Here is a 16,981-nt window from a genome sequence, read left to right as displayed (position 1 = left end):
GTACATCCCATGGCTATGGTAACTTTAGAGTGGGGAGGGGTCAATGGCCTGAAACAGGTGGTGGTCTCCTCAAATATCCCAGTAGACTGTTTGCTTGGAAATGACCTGGAGTCCTCAGCATGGGCTGAGGTAGAACTGAAAACCCATGCAGCCATGCTGGGTATCCCTGAACTGGTGTGTGTCAAGACAAGGGCACAGTGCAAGGCTCAGGGTGAAAAGGTAGAGCTGGAGCCTGGAAAAAGGGCCCAGCCTACCAAGAGAAAAGGAAAGTCAGCTGGGAAACCAGCTGCAACACAACAACAAAAAGAGAACCTCTCTTCTCAGGAAGAAGTTCTGCCCTCTGAGGGAACTGAGCCTATGGAGTTAGAACCTTATCAGGTTGAGCTCTTAGGCCCAGGGGGACCCTCAATGGAGCAGTTGTGTAAGGGGCAAGAAACCTGTCCCTCTCTTGAAGGCCTTAGGCAGCAAGCTGCTGAAGAGTCCAATGGCAAGAAAACTGGAACACATAGGGTCTATTGGGAAGATGGGCTCCTGTACACTGAGGCAAGAGATCCCAAACCTGGTGCCACTAGGAGAGTGGTAGTGCCTCAGGAGTTGAGAGAGTTCATTCGGACCTTAGCCCATGATATTCCCCTTGTTGGGCATTTGGGACAAACCAAGACGTGGGAGAGACTAGTCAGCCACTTCTACTGGCCCAACATGTCCCAGAAAGTTAAGGAGTTTTGTGTCTCCTGTACCACCTGTCAAGCCAGTGGCAAGACAGATGGACATCCAAAGGCCCCCCTCATTCCACTTCCAGTGGTGGGGGTCCCCTTTGAAAGAGTGGGTGTGGACATAGTGGGTCCACTTGAACCTCCCACAGCTTCAGGAAATATGTACATCCTAGTAGTAGTGGATCATGCTACTAGGTATCCTGAAGCTATTCCCCTTAGGTTGACTACTGCCCATGCAGTAGCCAAGGCCCTCATTGGTATCTTTACCAGAGTGGGCTTCCTTAAGGAGGTGGTGTCTGACAGAGGTACCAACTTCATGTCAGCATACCTGAAACACATGTGGAATGAGTGTGGAGTGACTTATAAATTCACTACACCCTATCATCCACAAACTAATGGCCTTGAGAGATTCAACAAGACATTAAAGGGCATGATCATGGGGCTCTCAGAAAAGCTCAAAAGGAGATGGGATGTCCTCTTGCCATGTCTGCTCTTCGCTTACAGAGAGGTGCCTCAGAAGGGAGTAGGATTCTCACCCTTTGAAATTCTGTTTGGCCACCCTGTAAGGGGACCACTAGCTCTTGTGAAAGAAGGCTGGGAGAGACCTCTTCATGAGCCTAAACAAGACATAGTGGACTATGTACTTGGCCTCCGCTCAAGGATGGCAGAGTACATGGAAAAGGCAAGTAAAAACCTTGAGGCCAGCCAACAGCTCCAGAAGTTTTGGTATGACCAAAAGGCTGCACTGGTTGAATTTCAACCAGGGCAGAAAGTCTGGGTTTTGGAGCCTGTGACTCCCAGGGCACTTCAGGACAAATGGACTGGCCCTTACCCAGTGCTAGAGAGGAAGAGTCAGGTCACCTACCTGGTGGACCTGGGCACAAGCAGGAGCCCCAAGAGGGTGATCCATGTGAACCGCCTTAAGCTCTTCCATGACAGGGCTGATGTGAATCTGTTAATGGTAACAGATGAGGATCAGGAAGCGGAGAGTGAGCCTCTCCCTGATCTTCTATCATCAAACCCTAATGATGGCTCAGTAGATGGAGTGATCTATTCAGACACCCTCTCTAGCCAACAGCAATCTGACTGTAGGAAGGTCCTGCAACAGTTTGCTGAGCTCTTTTCCCGAACCCCTGGTCAGACACCCCTGTGTACCCATGATGTGGACACAGGAGACAGCATGCCTGTCAAAAACAAAATCTTCAGACAGTCTGATCAAGTTAAGGAAAGCATCAAGGTGGAAGTCCACAAGATGCTGGAATTGGGAGTAATTGAGCACTCTGACAGCCCCTGGGCTAGCCCAGTGGTCTTAGTCCCCAAACCTCACACCAAAGATGGAAAGAGAGAGATGAGGTTTTGTGTGGACTACAGAGGACTTAATTCTGTCACCAAGACAGATGCCCATCCCATTCCTAGAGCTGATGAACTGATAGACAAATTAGGTGCTGCCAAATTCTTAAGTACCTTTGACTTAACAGCAGGGTACTGGCAAATCAAAATGGCACCTGGAGCAAAAGAAAAGACAGCATTCTCCACACCTGATGAGCATTATCAGTTCACTGTTATGCCCTTTGGTTTAAAGAATGCCCCTGCCACCTTCCAAAGGTTGGTGAATCAAGTCCTTGCTGGCTTGGAGTCCTTTAGTGCAGCTTTTCTTGACGATATTGCTGTCTTTAGCTCCAACTGGCAGGATCACCTGGTCCACCTGAAGAAGGTTTTGAAGGCTCTGCAAACTGCAGGCCTCTCTATCAAGGCATCCAAATGCCAGATAGGGCAGGGAACTGTGGTTTACTTGGGACACCTTGTAGGTGGAGGCCAAGTTCAGCCACTCCAGCCTAAGACCCAGACTATTCTGGACTGGGCAGCTCCAAAAATCCAGACTCAAGTCAGGGCATTCCTTGGCTTGACTGGGTACTATAGGAGGTTTGTGAAGGGATATGGATCCATTGTGACAGCCCTCACAGAACTCACCTCCAAGAAAATGCCCAAGAAAGTAAACTGGACTGTAGAATGCCAACAGGCCTTTGACACCCTGAAACAAGCAATGTGCACAGCACCAGTTCTAAAAGCTCCAGATTACTCTAAGCAATTCATTGTGCAGACAGATGCCTCTGAACATGGGATAGGGGCAGTTTTGTCCCAAACAAATGATGATGGCCTTGACCAGCCTGTTGCTTTCATTAGCAGGAGGTTACTCCCCAGGGAGCAGCGTTGGAGTGCCATTGAGAGGGAGGCCTTTGCTGTGGTTTGGTCCCTGAAGAAGCTGAGACCATACTTCTTTGGTACTCACTTTGTAGTTCAAACTGACCACATACCTCTCAGATGGCTGATGCAAATGAAAGGTGAAAATCCCAAACTGTTGAGGTGGTCCATCTCCCTACAGGGAATGGACTTTATAGTGGAACACAGACCTGGGACTGCCCATGCCAATGCAGATGGCCTTTCCAGGTTCTTCCACTTAGAAAATTAAGACTCTCTTGGGAAAGGTTAGTCTCATCCTCTTTCGTTTGGGGGGGTGTGAGGGGTTGTGTAAGGAAATGCCTCCTTGGCATGGTTACCCCCTGACTTTTTGCCTTTGCTGATGCTATGTTTTGAATTGAAAGTGTGCTGAGGCCTGCCAACCAGGCCCCAGCACCAGTGTTCTTTCCCTAACCTGTACTTTTGATTCCACAATTGGCACACCCTGGCATCCAGGTAAGTCCCTTGTAACTGGTACCCCTGGTACCAAGGGCCCTGATGCCAGGGAAGGTCTCTAAGGGCTGCAGCATATCTTATGCCACCCTGGGGACCCCTCATTCAGCACAGACACACTGCTTGCCAGTTTGTGTGTGCTGGGGAGAACAAAACGAGTAAGTCGACATGGCACTCCCCTCAGGGTGCCATGCCAACCTCACACTGCCTATGCAGTATAGGTAAGTCACCCCTCTAGTAGGCCTTACAGTCCTAAGGCAGGGTGCACTATACCATAGGTGAGGGCACCAGTGCATGAGCACTGTGCCCCTACAGTGTCTAAGCCAAACCTTAGACATTGTAAGTGCAGGGTAGCCATAAGAGTATATGGTCTGGGAGTCTGTCAAACCCGGACTCCACAGCACCATAATGGCTACACTGAAAACTGGGAAGTTTGGTATCAAACTTCTCAGCACAATAAATGCACACTGATGCCAGTGTACATTTTATTGTAAAATACACCCCAGAGGGCACCTTAGAGGTGCCCACTGAAACCTAATCCAACTACCCGTGTAGGCTGACTGGTTCTAGCAGTCTGCCACACTCGAGACATGTTGCTGGCCACATGGGGAGAGTGCCTTTGTCACTCTGTGGCCTGTAACAAAGCCTGCACTGGGTGGAGATGCTATCACCTCCCCCAGGCAGGAGCCGTAACACCTGGCGGTGAGCCTCAAAGACTTACCCCCTTTGTTCCAGCACCGCAGGGCACTCCAGCTAGTGGAGTTGCCTGCCCCCTCCGGCCACGGCCCCACTTTTGGCAGCAAGGCCGGAAGAGATCATGAGAATAACAAGGAGGAGTCACTGGCCAGTCAGGACAGCCCCTAAGGTGTCCTGAGCTGAAGTGACTCTAACTTTTAGAAATCCTCTATCTTGCAGATGGAGGATTCCCCCACTAGGGATAGGAATGTGACCCCCTCCCCTTGGGAGGAGGCACAAAGATGGTGTACCCACCCTCAGGGCTAGTAGCCATTGGCTACTAACCCCCCAGACCTAAACACGACCTTAAATTTAGTATTTAAGGGCTTCCCTGAACCTAAGAATTTAGATTCCTGCAACTTACCGAAGAAGAAGACTGCTGAGCTGAAAACCCCTGCAGAAGAAGAAAGAAGACACCAACTGCTTTGGCCCCAGTCCTACCGGCCTGTCTCCTGCCTTCCAAAGAAACCTGCTCCAGCGACGCTTTCTCCAGGACCGGCGACCTCTGAATCCTCAGAGGACTGCCCTTCTTCCAAGAGACCAAGAAACTCCAGAGAACAGCGGCCCTGTTCAACAAAGACTGCAACTTTGTATCCAGAATCCCCGCAAGAAGCGTGAGACTTGCAACACTGCACCCGGCGACCCCGACTCGACTGGTGGAGAAACAACACCTCAGGGAGGACCCTCCGGCGACTCTGAGACTGTGAGCAACCAAAGTTGTCCCCCCTGAGCCCCCACAGCGACGCCTGCAGAGGGAATCCCGAGGCTCCCCCTGACCGCCTGACTCTAAAATCCAGACAGCTGGAAAAGACCCTGCACCCGCAGCCCCCAGCACCTGAAGGATCGGAACTTCAGTGCAGGAGTGACCCCCAGGAGGCCCTCTCCCTTGCCCAGGTGGTGGCTACCCCGAGGAGCCCCCCCTTGCCTGCCTGCACCGCTGAAGAGACCCCTTGGTCTCCCATTGATTTACATTGCGAACCCGACGCTTGTTTGCACACTGCACCCGGCCGCCCCCGCGCTGCTGAGGGTGTACTTTGTGTGGACTTGTGTCCCCCCCTCCGGTGCCCTACAAAACCCCCCTGGTCTGCCCTCCGAAGACGCGGGTACTTACCTGCTGGCAGACTGGAACCGGGGCACCCCGTTCTCTCCATTGAAGCCTATGCGTTTTGGGCACCACTTTGAACTCTGCACCTGACCGGCCCTGAGCTGCTGGTGTGGTGACTTTGGGGTTGCTCTGAACCCCCAACGGTGGGCTACCTTGGACCCCAATTTGAACCCCGTATGTGGTTTACTTACCTGCAAGAACTAACATTACTTTACCACCCCCAGGAACTGTGAAAATTGCACTAAGTGTCCACTTTTAAAACAGCTTATTGTGTTTTATGTAAAAAGTATATATGCTATTGTGATTATTCAAAGTTCCTAGAGTACTTACCTGCAATACCTTTCAAATGAGATATTACATGTAGAATTTGAACCTGTGGTTCTTAAAATAAACTAAGGAAAGATATTTTTCTATAACAAAACCTATTGGCTGGATTTGTCTCGGAGTGTGTGTTCCTCATTTATTGCCTGTGTGAATGTACAACAAATGCTTAACACTACTCCTTTGATAAGCCTACTGCTCGACCACACTACCACAAAATAGAGCGTTAATATTATCTCTTTTTGCCACTATCTTACCTCTAAGGGGAACCCTTGGACTCTGTGCATGCTATTCCTTACTTTGAAATAGCACATACAGAGCCAACTTCCTACACTAATGCATTCTGGGTTTTGTAGTCTTATTTTGTTTCCATTGAACTAGTTGGACTAACACCTGAGATCCATGACTTGTAGGTGAAAGGTTCAGGACTAGAGTCAGTATCTGTAATGACTGAGGTGGCCACCTTCTATCAGAATGTAATTAGCAATGATGCAAACTTGTACCCTAATATCAGTACAAATAAATGTGTAAGCATAACATGTACATAATTTCACATATGTAACTGTCCAGCGGGTGTAAAATCTAAATCCAGGGATAATATTGCACTCCCAGAATGAAGTAACTGGATTATTACATGCGAGTATTATCAATCTGCAAGTGAGTATCACTCATGCAGCAACCTATCAGTTGTAGATAAATAACATGTGCCTGTGTACATGTGAGAGAAGAAGAACGTTAGTGTGAGTTGGCAGGTGTGTATGTCTGTTTGGCTGTGCGAGATTGTGTGTGTATGTTGTTTGTGATCCATGTATAGGATTTTCAGCTCCTCTTGTAGTTTCCTTGGCTCATTTTCTGCATTCAACTGATAAATTTGTTGCACAATCCGAGAAGTAAGCTAAATAGTTACGTGGCTCCAGGTTCATATTAAATACATGCAGGTATACATACATACGTCTGACTACATCAATTCAGCTGGCCGGTAGTGACCATATCCAACTTCAGACTTCCCCCATCTTTCCCTACGATCAGTGAAGGCCCCTTAACATGGTCCTACTCATCCTATTAAATGGTTCCCTATGGGCCTACTATCTTTAAGCTTATTAGTCTGTACTGCTTGGATGGTCACACCTAGATTGGACACTTATGTATTACACCTATTCATTATTGCTCAACCGCCTGAACTTTTTTCTATTGTTCGTCTTTCGAAGTATACTAAATGCTTCATGTCTAATATAAAGCGCTCACAAGCCCTTAGGCCCTTAGGGCCTGCAATGGACGTATGCCTTCCGATTTGGATACTGCTCCCACTTTCAAACGAGGCACATGCACTAGTGTAATAGACTATTTTTTAGTGGATGTAAGATTGTGGCCCCTGTTGAGAGATATGAAGGTGGACGTAAGAAGCGAAAGTGATCATTATCCTTTCCATATCAGGGGATTTCTTTGGTAGAACTTCAAATAACCAAGTTACTATAGTCCCCACTCCTATCTTGAACAATCTGTCCACGAAGGTCAGGTGGCCGAGGGTGCAGTCAAATCCTTATTTGTTACGTGAGATTTATTTAGCTTTTATTGACAATTTGGCCCCATACTATAAATTTTGATTTTAATGATGTCCCACTTTTATCCATACATGAAAACATGGTCAATAGACTGCAAAGTATCTTTCACAGGAAGGTCGGAATAAGACAGCAAGGAGGCACTTCGGCCAATAATTCATGGTTTGAGGAATCCTGCTGTAGGGCCACGACAGGATTAAAAAATGCCATTATGAAAGGGAACTCTGGGGAGCTACAACTAGCTAGACGCACTTATAAGGAACCCATCTCTCGAGCTAAAATTTTTTGGGAAGAAACAATCTGGCAGGAGCTGCTGGACGGCACACAATCCAATAATAAGTTGTTTTGGGAACTGTTGAGCAATCGAAGGAAAGAGGGTAGAACTAGTCTAAGAAATCATATACAGCCAGAAAAATGGGTTGAACACTTCTCATGCCTTTATGATAAAAATGATACCCCCCATGACTCCCGCTACCAGGGAAATGGGGCAAGATCTGCCCTCCATCCTAGACGTGACCCCCAGCCTCGTTCCTATAGAAGGTGGCTCACAGACTTTTGAGGGCCACATCCGTTTTTCCATTGAAGAAAACATAAAGCATTTACCAATGATAAAGGATTTTTGAAAGGCAAGCCCACGAGCGAGTTAAAGTGATGGGCACGGTTAACAGCCCACATTATTTCCAACAAGTCAAAGAAATGGCACGGTTAACCAAAAGAGGGAGCAGACCCTAGCCATTTATCGTCTCTGCAATCGTGCAGTAATCCACCTAACCGGGTCAGTTCATTTAACAATGATAAAGGATTTTTGAGAGGCAAGCCCACAAACCAGTGAAAGTGATGGCTATGGTTAAAAGCCCACAATACATACAACAGGCCAAAGCAATTGCACGCTCGACCCAAAAAAGACTCACAGGTAAACTGCCACCACAATGCATTGTGGGTAGGGCTTTCTCAGGTGCCTAAAGAAAGAGGCTCCTTTTTCTCTTCTCTGCGTTTGCCTATAAGGATGTATTTTCTTTTCATATTCTTTATGCCAAAGGAAGCTTTTCTCCATACCAAATGATGTCTTTAAAAACCTAGGGCCAGATGTACCAAAGGGTTTTACCCATTCTGTGTCTATGGGAAAAAGATTTCGTACATATGGCCCCAACTGTGTCATCTACCTTTTTAAGAGCATTCAGATATAAAGTGACATCTAACAGATACCAAGCCAAATTATTTGAAGGAAAATATCTTTAAAAGGGGACTGCGGAAGCAGCGGGTAATTATTCAACATTTATGACTATCAATGAAGATACTACAATGCAGAACAAACGGATAAGCTATCACAAGAAAACAGTCGGAGGAGCAAACTCCGCTCAGCCAACCATTTAAGAAAGGGTAACTACCAATCCCTTTCTATCAAAACTTGACTATCGGTGACATGATCCTAGTTTAAAAAGGGGCGTACAGAACTCTGGCCGAAGGTAGAGTAATGTACGATAGGGGCAGCCTGTGTTGATCCTAAACTCTCCCCTATTTAGTTCCAACACAGAGATCTGGTGAATGTGTTTTATATATGTAAGCCATTGAAGAAATATCTCACTGGTGAGAATAATGTGTGTGTCAGTGTCACACTCCTTCGGAACGAAGAGGCTCATCAGTGAGTATCTGTGGCCTCTTGTCCACCTTAACAATGCAAAGGAGTCTCTAATACATGTCTGGGATATAGCAATGATGAAATCTACAGAAAAACACCTTCTGATGAGAGCATGCATTTTAAAACATTAAGGGACCAAACATCTGTGTAGAAGAAAGTACAGAAAAAACACCTTCATCTACTTTTAAACAACAAGGGGAAATGTGTTGCTTTTGATATAGAGCTTGTAAACCTTAGAATGAACGTAGAAAGAGAATTCCAATAAAAAGTGAAAAAAAAGACCACTGCTCTGTATGGGCACTAAAAAAAAAAAAAAAAATCCAATCTGCCCCTTCAATCTCGGAGTCTGAAGAATGATGACTTAGAAGAACAACGAAATCCAAATCCAAAATAAGTGGTTCCCAACCTGTGGTCTGGGGACCCCTAGGCCACCTAGGGAGGTCCGAAACTGCTTGACAATTAAATAGTATTAGCAGATTAATAAAGTGAATATAAATAAAGTGGCCAAATCCAGAATTGAAAATTTTAAAATGTACTGTAAATGTCAAGGAATTTGAAACTGGAGCTAAAAATGACATTAGTATCCTCAGATTGATTCATTAAATCATTGACAATGTTTAGGCCAGGGTCCCGGATTCCAGTATTGATTCAGTGGGTGGTCTCCAGATTCCAATAATGATCAGTGGAGGCCCCCGGGTTCCAGTAATGATAAAGTTGGGGTCCACAGAAGTCAGCAGGTTGGGAACCACTGACCTAAATGGTTATTTGGAATGCTGAGAAAACGTTGAAACTCACCACTCTGGAAAGTGAGCTTTATGGCAAAACATAAAAATGTAGTCCATAACCAGTTACAAGAAACTCACTTAAGAGCTAAAGAATCCAAGAAACATTTTAGACTAGTATAGGGGCTACAATGAAAGCCTCAAAAGCAAAAATCTTAGACATTATGTTTTCTTACATATTCACGAAGATAGGAATGGTTATGGTGCATAAACAACTGGAAAGGAAGGATTTAGAAAATGAAAATAAAGTGAAGACCACTTACTGTCTGAGGTGGAACACTTCCCATTGGCACAGAAGTTGGAACACCAAAATAATGTGGAGGAGGAGGCCTGTTTAGTAGATTTGGATAGGTCTGTGTTCCAGAACTAGGTGGTGGTCCAGTGAAGTTTGGTACTTGAGGTAAATCAAACCTTTGAAATGGCCCACTGAAAATATGTGGAGGTTGCCCATAATGTGGCGTGTTGAGTCTTACTGCAGAACTGTTTTCATACCGTGGTCCTTGAAGCCCGAACCTGTTAGGTGATGGCTGCTGTACGGGAACAGGTGCGTCAAATCTTGGTGGAGTCTGTTGACCTATTGGGCCATCAAACCGTGGAGCAGTTGGTTGACCAAGTGGCCTTTCAAATCTTTGGGATTGCTGACCATGTAGTCCATCAAATCTAGGCTGTGTAGGTGGTGTATCAAATCGTGGAATATTAGTGCTTTCAAATCGTGGGCCAGTGTGTCCAAGAGGTCCGTCAAATCTCTGAATACCTTGTGTGCCCATAGGAGCACTATCAAATCTTAAGGGTGGATGAGTTTCAAATCTTGGCCCATCTAACCTTATTGTGCCCAGAGGCTGGCCTGGAGGCCTTTCAAACTGTCCTGCAGCTGGTGGACCTTCAAATCTCATACCACCAACTGGCTGTCCTGGTATTCCATCAAATCTTGGAGGTTGGCCAGGAGGTCCATCAAATCGGGGTGGGCATACAGGCTGTCCAGGTGCACCCTCAAATCTGGGAGGGCCAAACCTCTGTGTAACTGAAGGCGGTCCTCGTGTTTCAAATCTTGGTGGGCAGGCAAGATGTCCTGGTGCCCCTTCAAACCTTGGTGGAACCCCAGGCTGTCCTGGTGTACTTTGAAATCTCAGGGGGCCTGCAGGCTGTCCTTGTCCTACACCAAATCTTGGTGGACCAAACGGCTGCCCTGGTGGTATGTCAAATCTCTGTGGACCCAACTGCTGGCCTGGTGGCACGTCAAATCGAGGTCCCAATGGCTGCCCGGCTGCACCATCAAATCTCTGAGGACCTATTGGCTGTCCTGGTGGTCCATCAAATCTCGGTGGGCCCACTGGCAGACAGGGAGGGACACCAAACCCCTGTGCACCAACTGGCTGTCCTGGCGCTCCTTCAAACCTCTGTGGGCCTGGAGTTCCATCATACTGCTGGGCTGCTATGGGAAGGGCAGGAATTCCAAGTTGTTGAGATGACATGCCTTCAAACCTCTGTGGTATCACTGCTTGGCTTGTCACTCCATCAAAGCGCTGTGAGCAGGCAAGCTGACCCGGTACCCCCAATAATGGGCCAGAGGTGCCTTCAAATCTTGGTGTTTGTCCTGCTATTGATTCCAATCTCAGGGAACCAACAGGATGCAGCAATGTTTTATCAAATCTTTGCACCTGTAAGGACTTCTTCTCTGCTAAATCTCGTTTTTCAGATGGCTCCAAGAGTTCACCATCAAACCGTACTGAATCTTGAGCAAGAGGGTCATCACTGTCAGAGCTATGATGATCGGAAAGCACTTCGAAATCTGTATTTGGCAACCCATCTCCTCTTGTAGAATGATGCAGAGGTGATACACTCAGGCGATGCCCGACCTCAGTTAGCTCACTCAATGTTTTACACGTGTCTTGACTACCAAACCTTGAATCCGGGCTTCCAATATATGTAGCCTTTTCTGGATTTTCAAATCGATGCCTTTTGTGAGAGAACTGTTCCTCAAATGGCAATTTCTTTTCTTCCTTTGAATCTAACAAGAAAACGAACATTAATTCACAGTTAGTGCTAAGTTTTTGTAACCTTTTTTCTAACCGTAATGTTTCTATCACTATGCGAATCCTTCCAAATTCAAGCCAACAAGTTATGGCTTGGGCATAGTCCAATTGTATGCATCGAGACACTTTACTTGTTAACTATATTTGATTTACTTAGTATTTTCTGCAATGTTCTGAAATGGTTCCCTATTTATCCAACCCATCCTACTGTGTGTCCCTTTCTGGAACCATAAGAACATTTACAGCCCCACTTCCTGTGGATGTTTCAAGGCTGTCAAGTTCATTTTGCACTTTATACCGCCTCCTTTGAACCACATAAAATATTACTACCATTGCTAACTTCAACTTCAAACCCAAATTTGCTTTCAGTCTATGGGCGGCCTCATAAGGCCAAATACTAAACATGTATTATTCAATTTTCGGGGTAAGCTTCCAATCTCTGTTTCAACCCCTCTCAATAGTGCAGTCTTTGCCTCGAACTGTAACTTTGACTCTTATAAGTGTTTAGAATTAATCATCACATCAAGCAGACACTGCAGCTAGATTCCAACTCTCAACTTCCCTGGCATCATGCCCAATAGCTTGCTAACATGAACAGCAAATACCACTGTTGAAGCAGCCGATTTAGGTTTCTAAGAAATTCGGTTTTTCCTTCTCAACCAAAACAAAAAACAAAAACAAAAAAAAAAACCTCCAAATTCTGTAATCTGGCAAGACAATTACATCCACCAGTCAGCTCTTAATACAAGCTCTCAACAATGGCACCTAAAAAGCGACCAAGGGCCTAACCCAGTGTAATTCATGGATACTCTACACAAATAATTTCCTAACCTGTACCAACCTATGTTCTCTATCCGACCTAATTCCCTCCAGCTTCTGTTCACTGCTGTAACTTGGGAGAGCACTGCAAAACCAGCCTAGCTCAACTCTGATACCAGCAAGCGTTAAATAATGCCAGCAAACATAAATCCATGTAAAATTCTTTGTACTTTCGGGTCATGTATACTTGCACACATCATATCAAAGCTGCCCACTGAAATTTCTAGAATCCAGACCGACCCATCAAGTAGCAGGCCAAGTTTCCAGCCCTCCTATGTTATTTTTTTTTCTCTAACGTAACCCACAAAGTTGGACTGTGAATGTCTGATACCAGCCAAATTGCATCGCTGAAATGCCCTTTTGACATCTGGTCGTTATAAAAAACAATGATTTGAAATGTTCTTACCATGACTCAGCCACGTTTATCCAATTGTATGTAACATTTTAAGACTACCAAAGTCAATTCATTAACTCAACATGCTTCTAAAATGTATCCACTTGTTCCAACTTAGAATGGCACTACACAATTCTAGTTAAGGTCTTGAAACTGATCTGATTAGAAATGTTACCAGCTTAGCAGAAAAGTTGTCATCCATATACTACATTTAGGACCTTTAACACAGCTCACAAAATTTAATTATCTATGCATTTTCTTTTGCCTTAGGCCTTTGCCAAAAACGTAGGACATATTACTATCACTTAATAGTGATGCAATAAAAATGTACGCAATCTAAGCAGCCCATAACACACTGGTTACTTTTTATGTAATATTCACACTTGTGTCATACAATAATACATACCAGTGGGTCCAAACTTAATTCTCTCTTCATGATCATAGTCTCGAAATCCAGCCACATCTCTCTCTGGGGTTGGGAATTCCTGCACACTCCTTCCCTGATGTTTTGGCGAATTTCTGAATTCAACAGAATCACTCCAGGTATCAAAAGCTAACTTTTGTTCAAAATTTTTCGAACTTCTTGCCCCTTTGTTGATATCACCTTGCTCATCAATTCTGCGTCTGCCCTCCATAGGCGAAAGATTATCTCGATAGGGTCTATTACTTGAAGCAGGAGAAAGTCTTCTTGATGTTTCAACAAGTTTCTCTGGTCTATCAAACGAGCCTTCAGCAAGTCTTCCACTGTGCTTATGTTTGTCATTGATTTCTCTACCAGGAATTACTATATCCTCATGGGTACAGTCAAATAACTCAGTTGGCGTGAGATCTGATCTAGAGAAATGATGAACTTGAGTTCTTTTTAACTGTGCCTTATGTTTATAATAGGTTGATTCGGCAATGGACAATGGGGAATCCTTCTTCATCCCTCCTTTTTCCTCTGTGGGACTATCCCAAGCATCATACCTTTGTTTTTCTTCTTTATATTGGAAGAGCTGACGAATCTTATGTGCAACAACAAGGAACTCATCCTGCGTTATCTCACCAGAGGCCAGACGATCATTAGCCTACATAGGAACAAAAAAAAGGTCAGCATGTGATTCAGAAAAAATACGAACTATTTCACTGCAATCTTTTCCAACGAAAGTCGCAAATTACCTTTTTAAGTAGATCTCCTTTGCTGGCCGAAGTTAACTCTTTGGGAATCTGCAAATTAGCATCCACACTTAAACGATGCTGCGGTTTTGGAGTTCGAGGGGACACTACTGTTTTATCACTCTGCCAGCTATCCCTACGCCTCGGATGAGAAGTTTTTCCAAGAGTCTGATGGTCGTCAGCCGGCAAACTGAAAAGAAATATATTTGATATGCAAAAATAATAACAAATTGACAACACACTGGTAAAAATTAACTACCCATGAGAGAAACAATGCATTTTAAAATGGGACTATATCTAACAAAGAATTAAGGGCACATCTGGTGTCCTTCATTAACCCAGTAGGTGGTTTCATATAAATAAGCATTAGACAGATGGATGGGCTAAAATACCTTTCATGGCCTTCTCTTGATAGCATTCAGAAGGATACCAGGCCAGTTTCAAATTTACCAAACGAGAGGAAGGTCCCTCTACCTGTGGTTCTCTTTCATTAGACTTTTGTTTACTGACCGTCTGGGGAGAAGAGGAACTTCCTGGGTAGGAAGTATTCCTTTTATGGCATGGTATTCTTCTTTACATACATTATATAGAGAGGAAATAATATGTCTGAGTGTACATGGGTGCAAAAGAGCAGTGAAAGTTAACAAACATCCTCAACGACTACCAGGAGGAAGAAAATACAGTAAAACTGTAAACATGCCAGTGATTAGTAACTAGCATTACAAGCAGTTTTTTCCCTATAGCAACTTACCGTCATAAAATTGTGATACAGTTATGATGAATGACAGGAAACATTCATTTTGTAATTGTAAACATCCAACTCTTCAGTAGTTGGAGGGATCCTTACGGGGAGAAACGGTAAAGGCTATCGGCTAAAGAAAAAAAAAGATAACTTTCTCTCCAACAAAGAGGTCATTCCTCCATGGAGACACTCAAAGAACCCTATTCCATCTGGCCATTCTGCTCTTCAGCCACGTGCAGAGTCTAGAGCATCTTGCAGAGAAGATCTCCTTTGCTAGAGCCACCACTCACTCAAGCTTGCATTTTGTTCCACTTTGTACAATTTACTGCAAAATGCTGCCAAACTTAACTCCAATAAAGAGAAGCTACCAAGGCTTAATGTCATTGTACCCATGGCATGCAGCTGTTCTCTCTATGTATGATCCGTAAACCTCGCCTGACATTTTCCAAATATGTGGGGGCAGAGGAGTCAGATTCAGCTCCCCCAACTTCCATACAAGTATCAATCGTTTGAAAAGCTATGTTCATATGCAGGCCTAATAATCCTGTTATTAGTGACAGACTAAATTCCAATTAAAAAGAGTAGCAGATGGAACATATTCAACCTCAAAATTGCAAAGCTTTTGTTAAGTGAAAACTTACTTTTTACTTTCTTCCCAACCCGACTTCCACCTTTTGCTGGGCTTGGAACCTTGCCAATTTTCCAAATTTTCTTTAGGTTCAGAAGTGGATCTTGCGGAGTGCTGATGAAGTGTCTCTTGCCTTTCCTCGTGAGTTTTTTTTAACCTCCTAGAATCTCTTGAATCTTGTTTAAGGCTTCTTTTTCCAGAATTTCTCTCATCCCTGGCAGGAAATTCTTCAAAATGAAAGGTCTTTTGCCCTGAATGCCGTGGCTTCCCTGCTTTACTCTGAGGTGGAGAAATACTTCGTGGACGCCTTTTAGGAGATCTTCGGTCTCTCCTTTTGGGAGAATGCGAAAGTGGTGACCGTGACTTGGGGGAGCGGGAGCGTGTTCTCTTTCGAGTACTTGATCTTAACATCTTCCCAGTAGATTTTTCAAATTCCTCAATGTTCGCATCATGTTTCTGAACAATGCCATTAACCTTAGCCCTACCTCCTACAGATCTATGGTCTGAGGATTTACTGTGCTCTTCCTTTTTATCTATGCTTTTCCTCCGTTCTTTATCATCTTCCTTACCACCTTGCTGATGCTTTCGTAATCTTGGATCTCGTTTGCCAATTTCAATACTCTTCGTGCTCTCACCTTCTTGTATTTTAGAATCCTTTGGGTGGGAAGACTTACTTTTCTGGGGAGAAAGAGATTTTGATTTGGTTTCATGTGCAGCCATCTCCCTTTTTGGTATTTTATCCACCTTTGCTTTGTCTTGCTTTGTTGAGTTACATTTTTCTGTTGATGTATTCTTACTGGTTTTGAGCTCCACCTGGGCTTCCTTTTTGTGGCCTTGATCTTTATTATTCAACAAATGTGGACTTAGTCTGCTGAGGCGAGGGTCCTTAGCTATTCCTTTGTCTTCCTGCGGCTGAGGCGACAACAATGGTCTATTTTTTTCGGGGTGTGCGGTAACCGGCGGGGTTACTTTTGTTACTGCATGTGTTGCTTTTGTTGTTACATGAGTGGCTTTTGTTGCCACATGTGGAGTTTTCACGGTTGCCTGTAAAGCAGATTGTGACACAAGATGTGCTTTAGTAGGTGTTGAAGCAGAACCGACATTGCCTGTTCCCTGTTGGGCACCAAGTGAAACAGCCTAAACAAAGACATGAAACACAAGAAAAACAATTACCATACTAGTGTGTAAGGTAATAATGAAATGCATCAGAATAATATGCTAACATTTGAATGCCAAGATTTGCCGAGACAAATTAGTTTTGGGGTCGGGGGGAATTCACACAAATTCGGTGACACTAGTTTGTACTCGGAACACACAGTTAAGAATACCGAGCTATAATAAACAAAAACAAGGAATGGTACTTGAGAACTCCAGTTAAAGCCTTCGTACTTTCCCATCTGGACAGTGGGAATGCCCTGCTTCACTCCACAGCCAACCACACTTCACACTGGCTCCTCTTAAAGACACCATGCATGATCCATTAATAGCCTGTAGAAATATGGTCACATCGCTCCCACTCCTACGGAACTCCATATACTCTCCTTGCCGGCCTACACCAAGTTCGAAACCAGCGGCTTCTTCTACAAAGCCATTGCATCTGGCACCCTGGCACATGTGGCTGACAAGCTCATCTCCTGTAGCTCTCCGTGCCAGACTGAAGAAAGA

The 16,981-nt window shown here is 44.8% G+C and overlaps 1 protein-coding gene across 1 annotated transcript in view; it reads right to left on the bottom strand.

The window, feature by feature from the left end:
* Positions 1-16,981, bottom strand: part of PCF11 (PCF11 cleavage and polyadenylation factor subunit) — a 254,646-nt gene that overhangs the window by 225,319 nt on the left and 12,346 nt on the right. The window contains exons 5-8 of the mRNA XM_069203943.1: positions 15,330-16,453; positions 13,950-14,136; positions 13,198-13,858; positions 9,809-11,553 (exon numbers count right to left, since the gene is read on the bottom strand). Of these exons, the coding sequence (XP_069060044.1) occupies positions 9,809-11,553; positions 13,198-13,858; positions 13,950-14,136; positions 15,330-16,453 (3,717 nt within the window). The remainder of the gene's footprint in view (positions 1-9,808; positions 11,554-13,197; positions 13,859-13,949; positions 14,137-15,329; positions 16,454-16,981) is intronic.

The sequence above is a fragment of the Pleurodeles waltl genome, chromosome 8 (genome assembly GCF_031143425.1).
Source record: "Pleurodeles waltl isolate 20211129_DDA chromosome 8, aPleWal1.hap1.20221129, whole genome shotgun sequence".
NCBI lineage: Eukaryota > Metazoa > Chordata > Amphibia > Caudata > Salamandridae > Pleurodeles > Pleurodeles waltl.
Note: the sequence above shows the minus strand (reverse complement) of the source record. Positions and strands in the feature narration are given on the sequence as shown.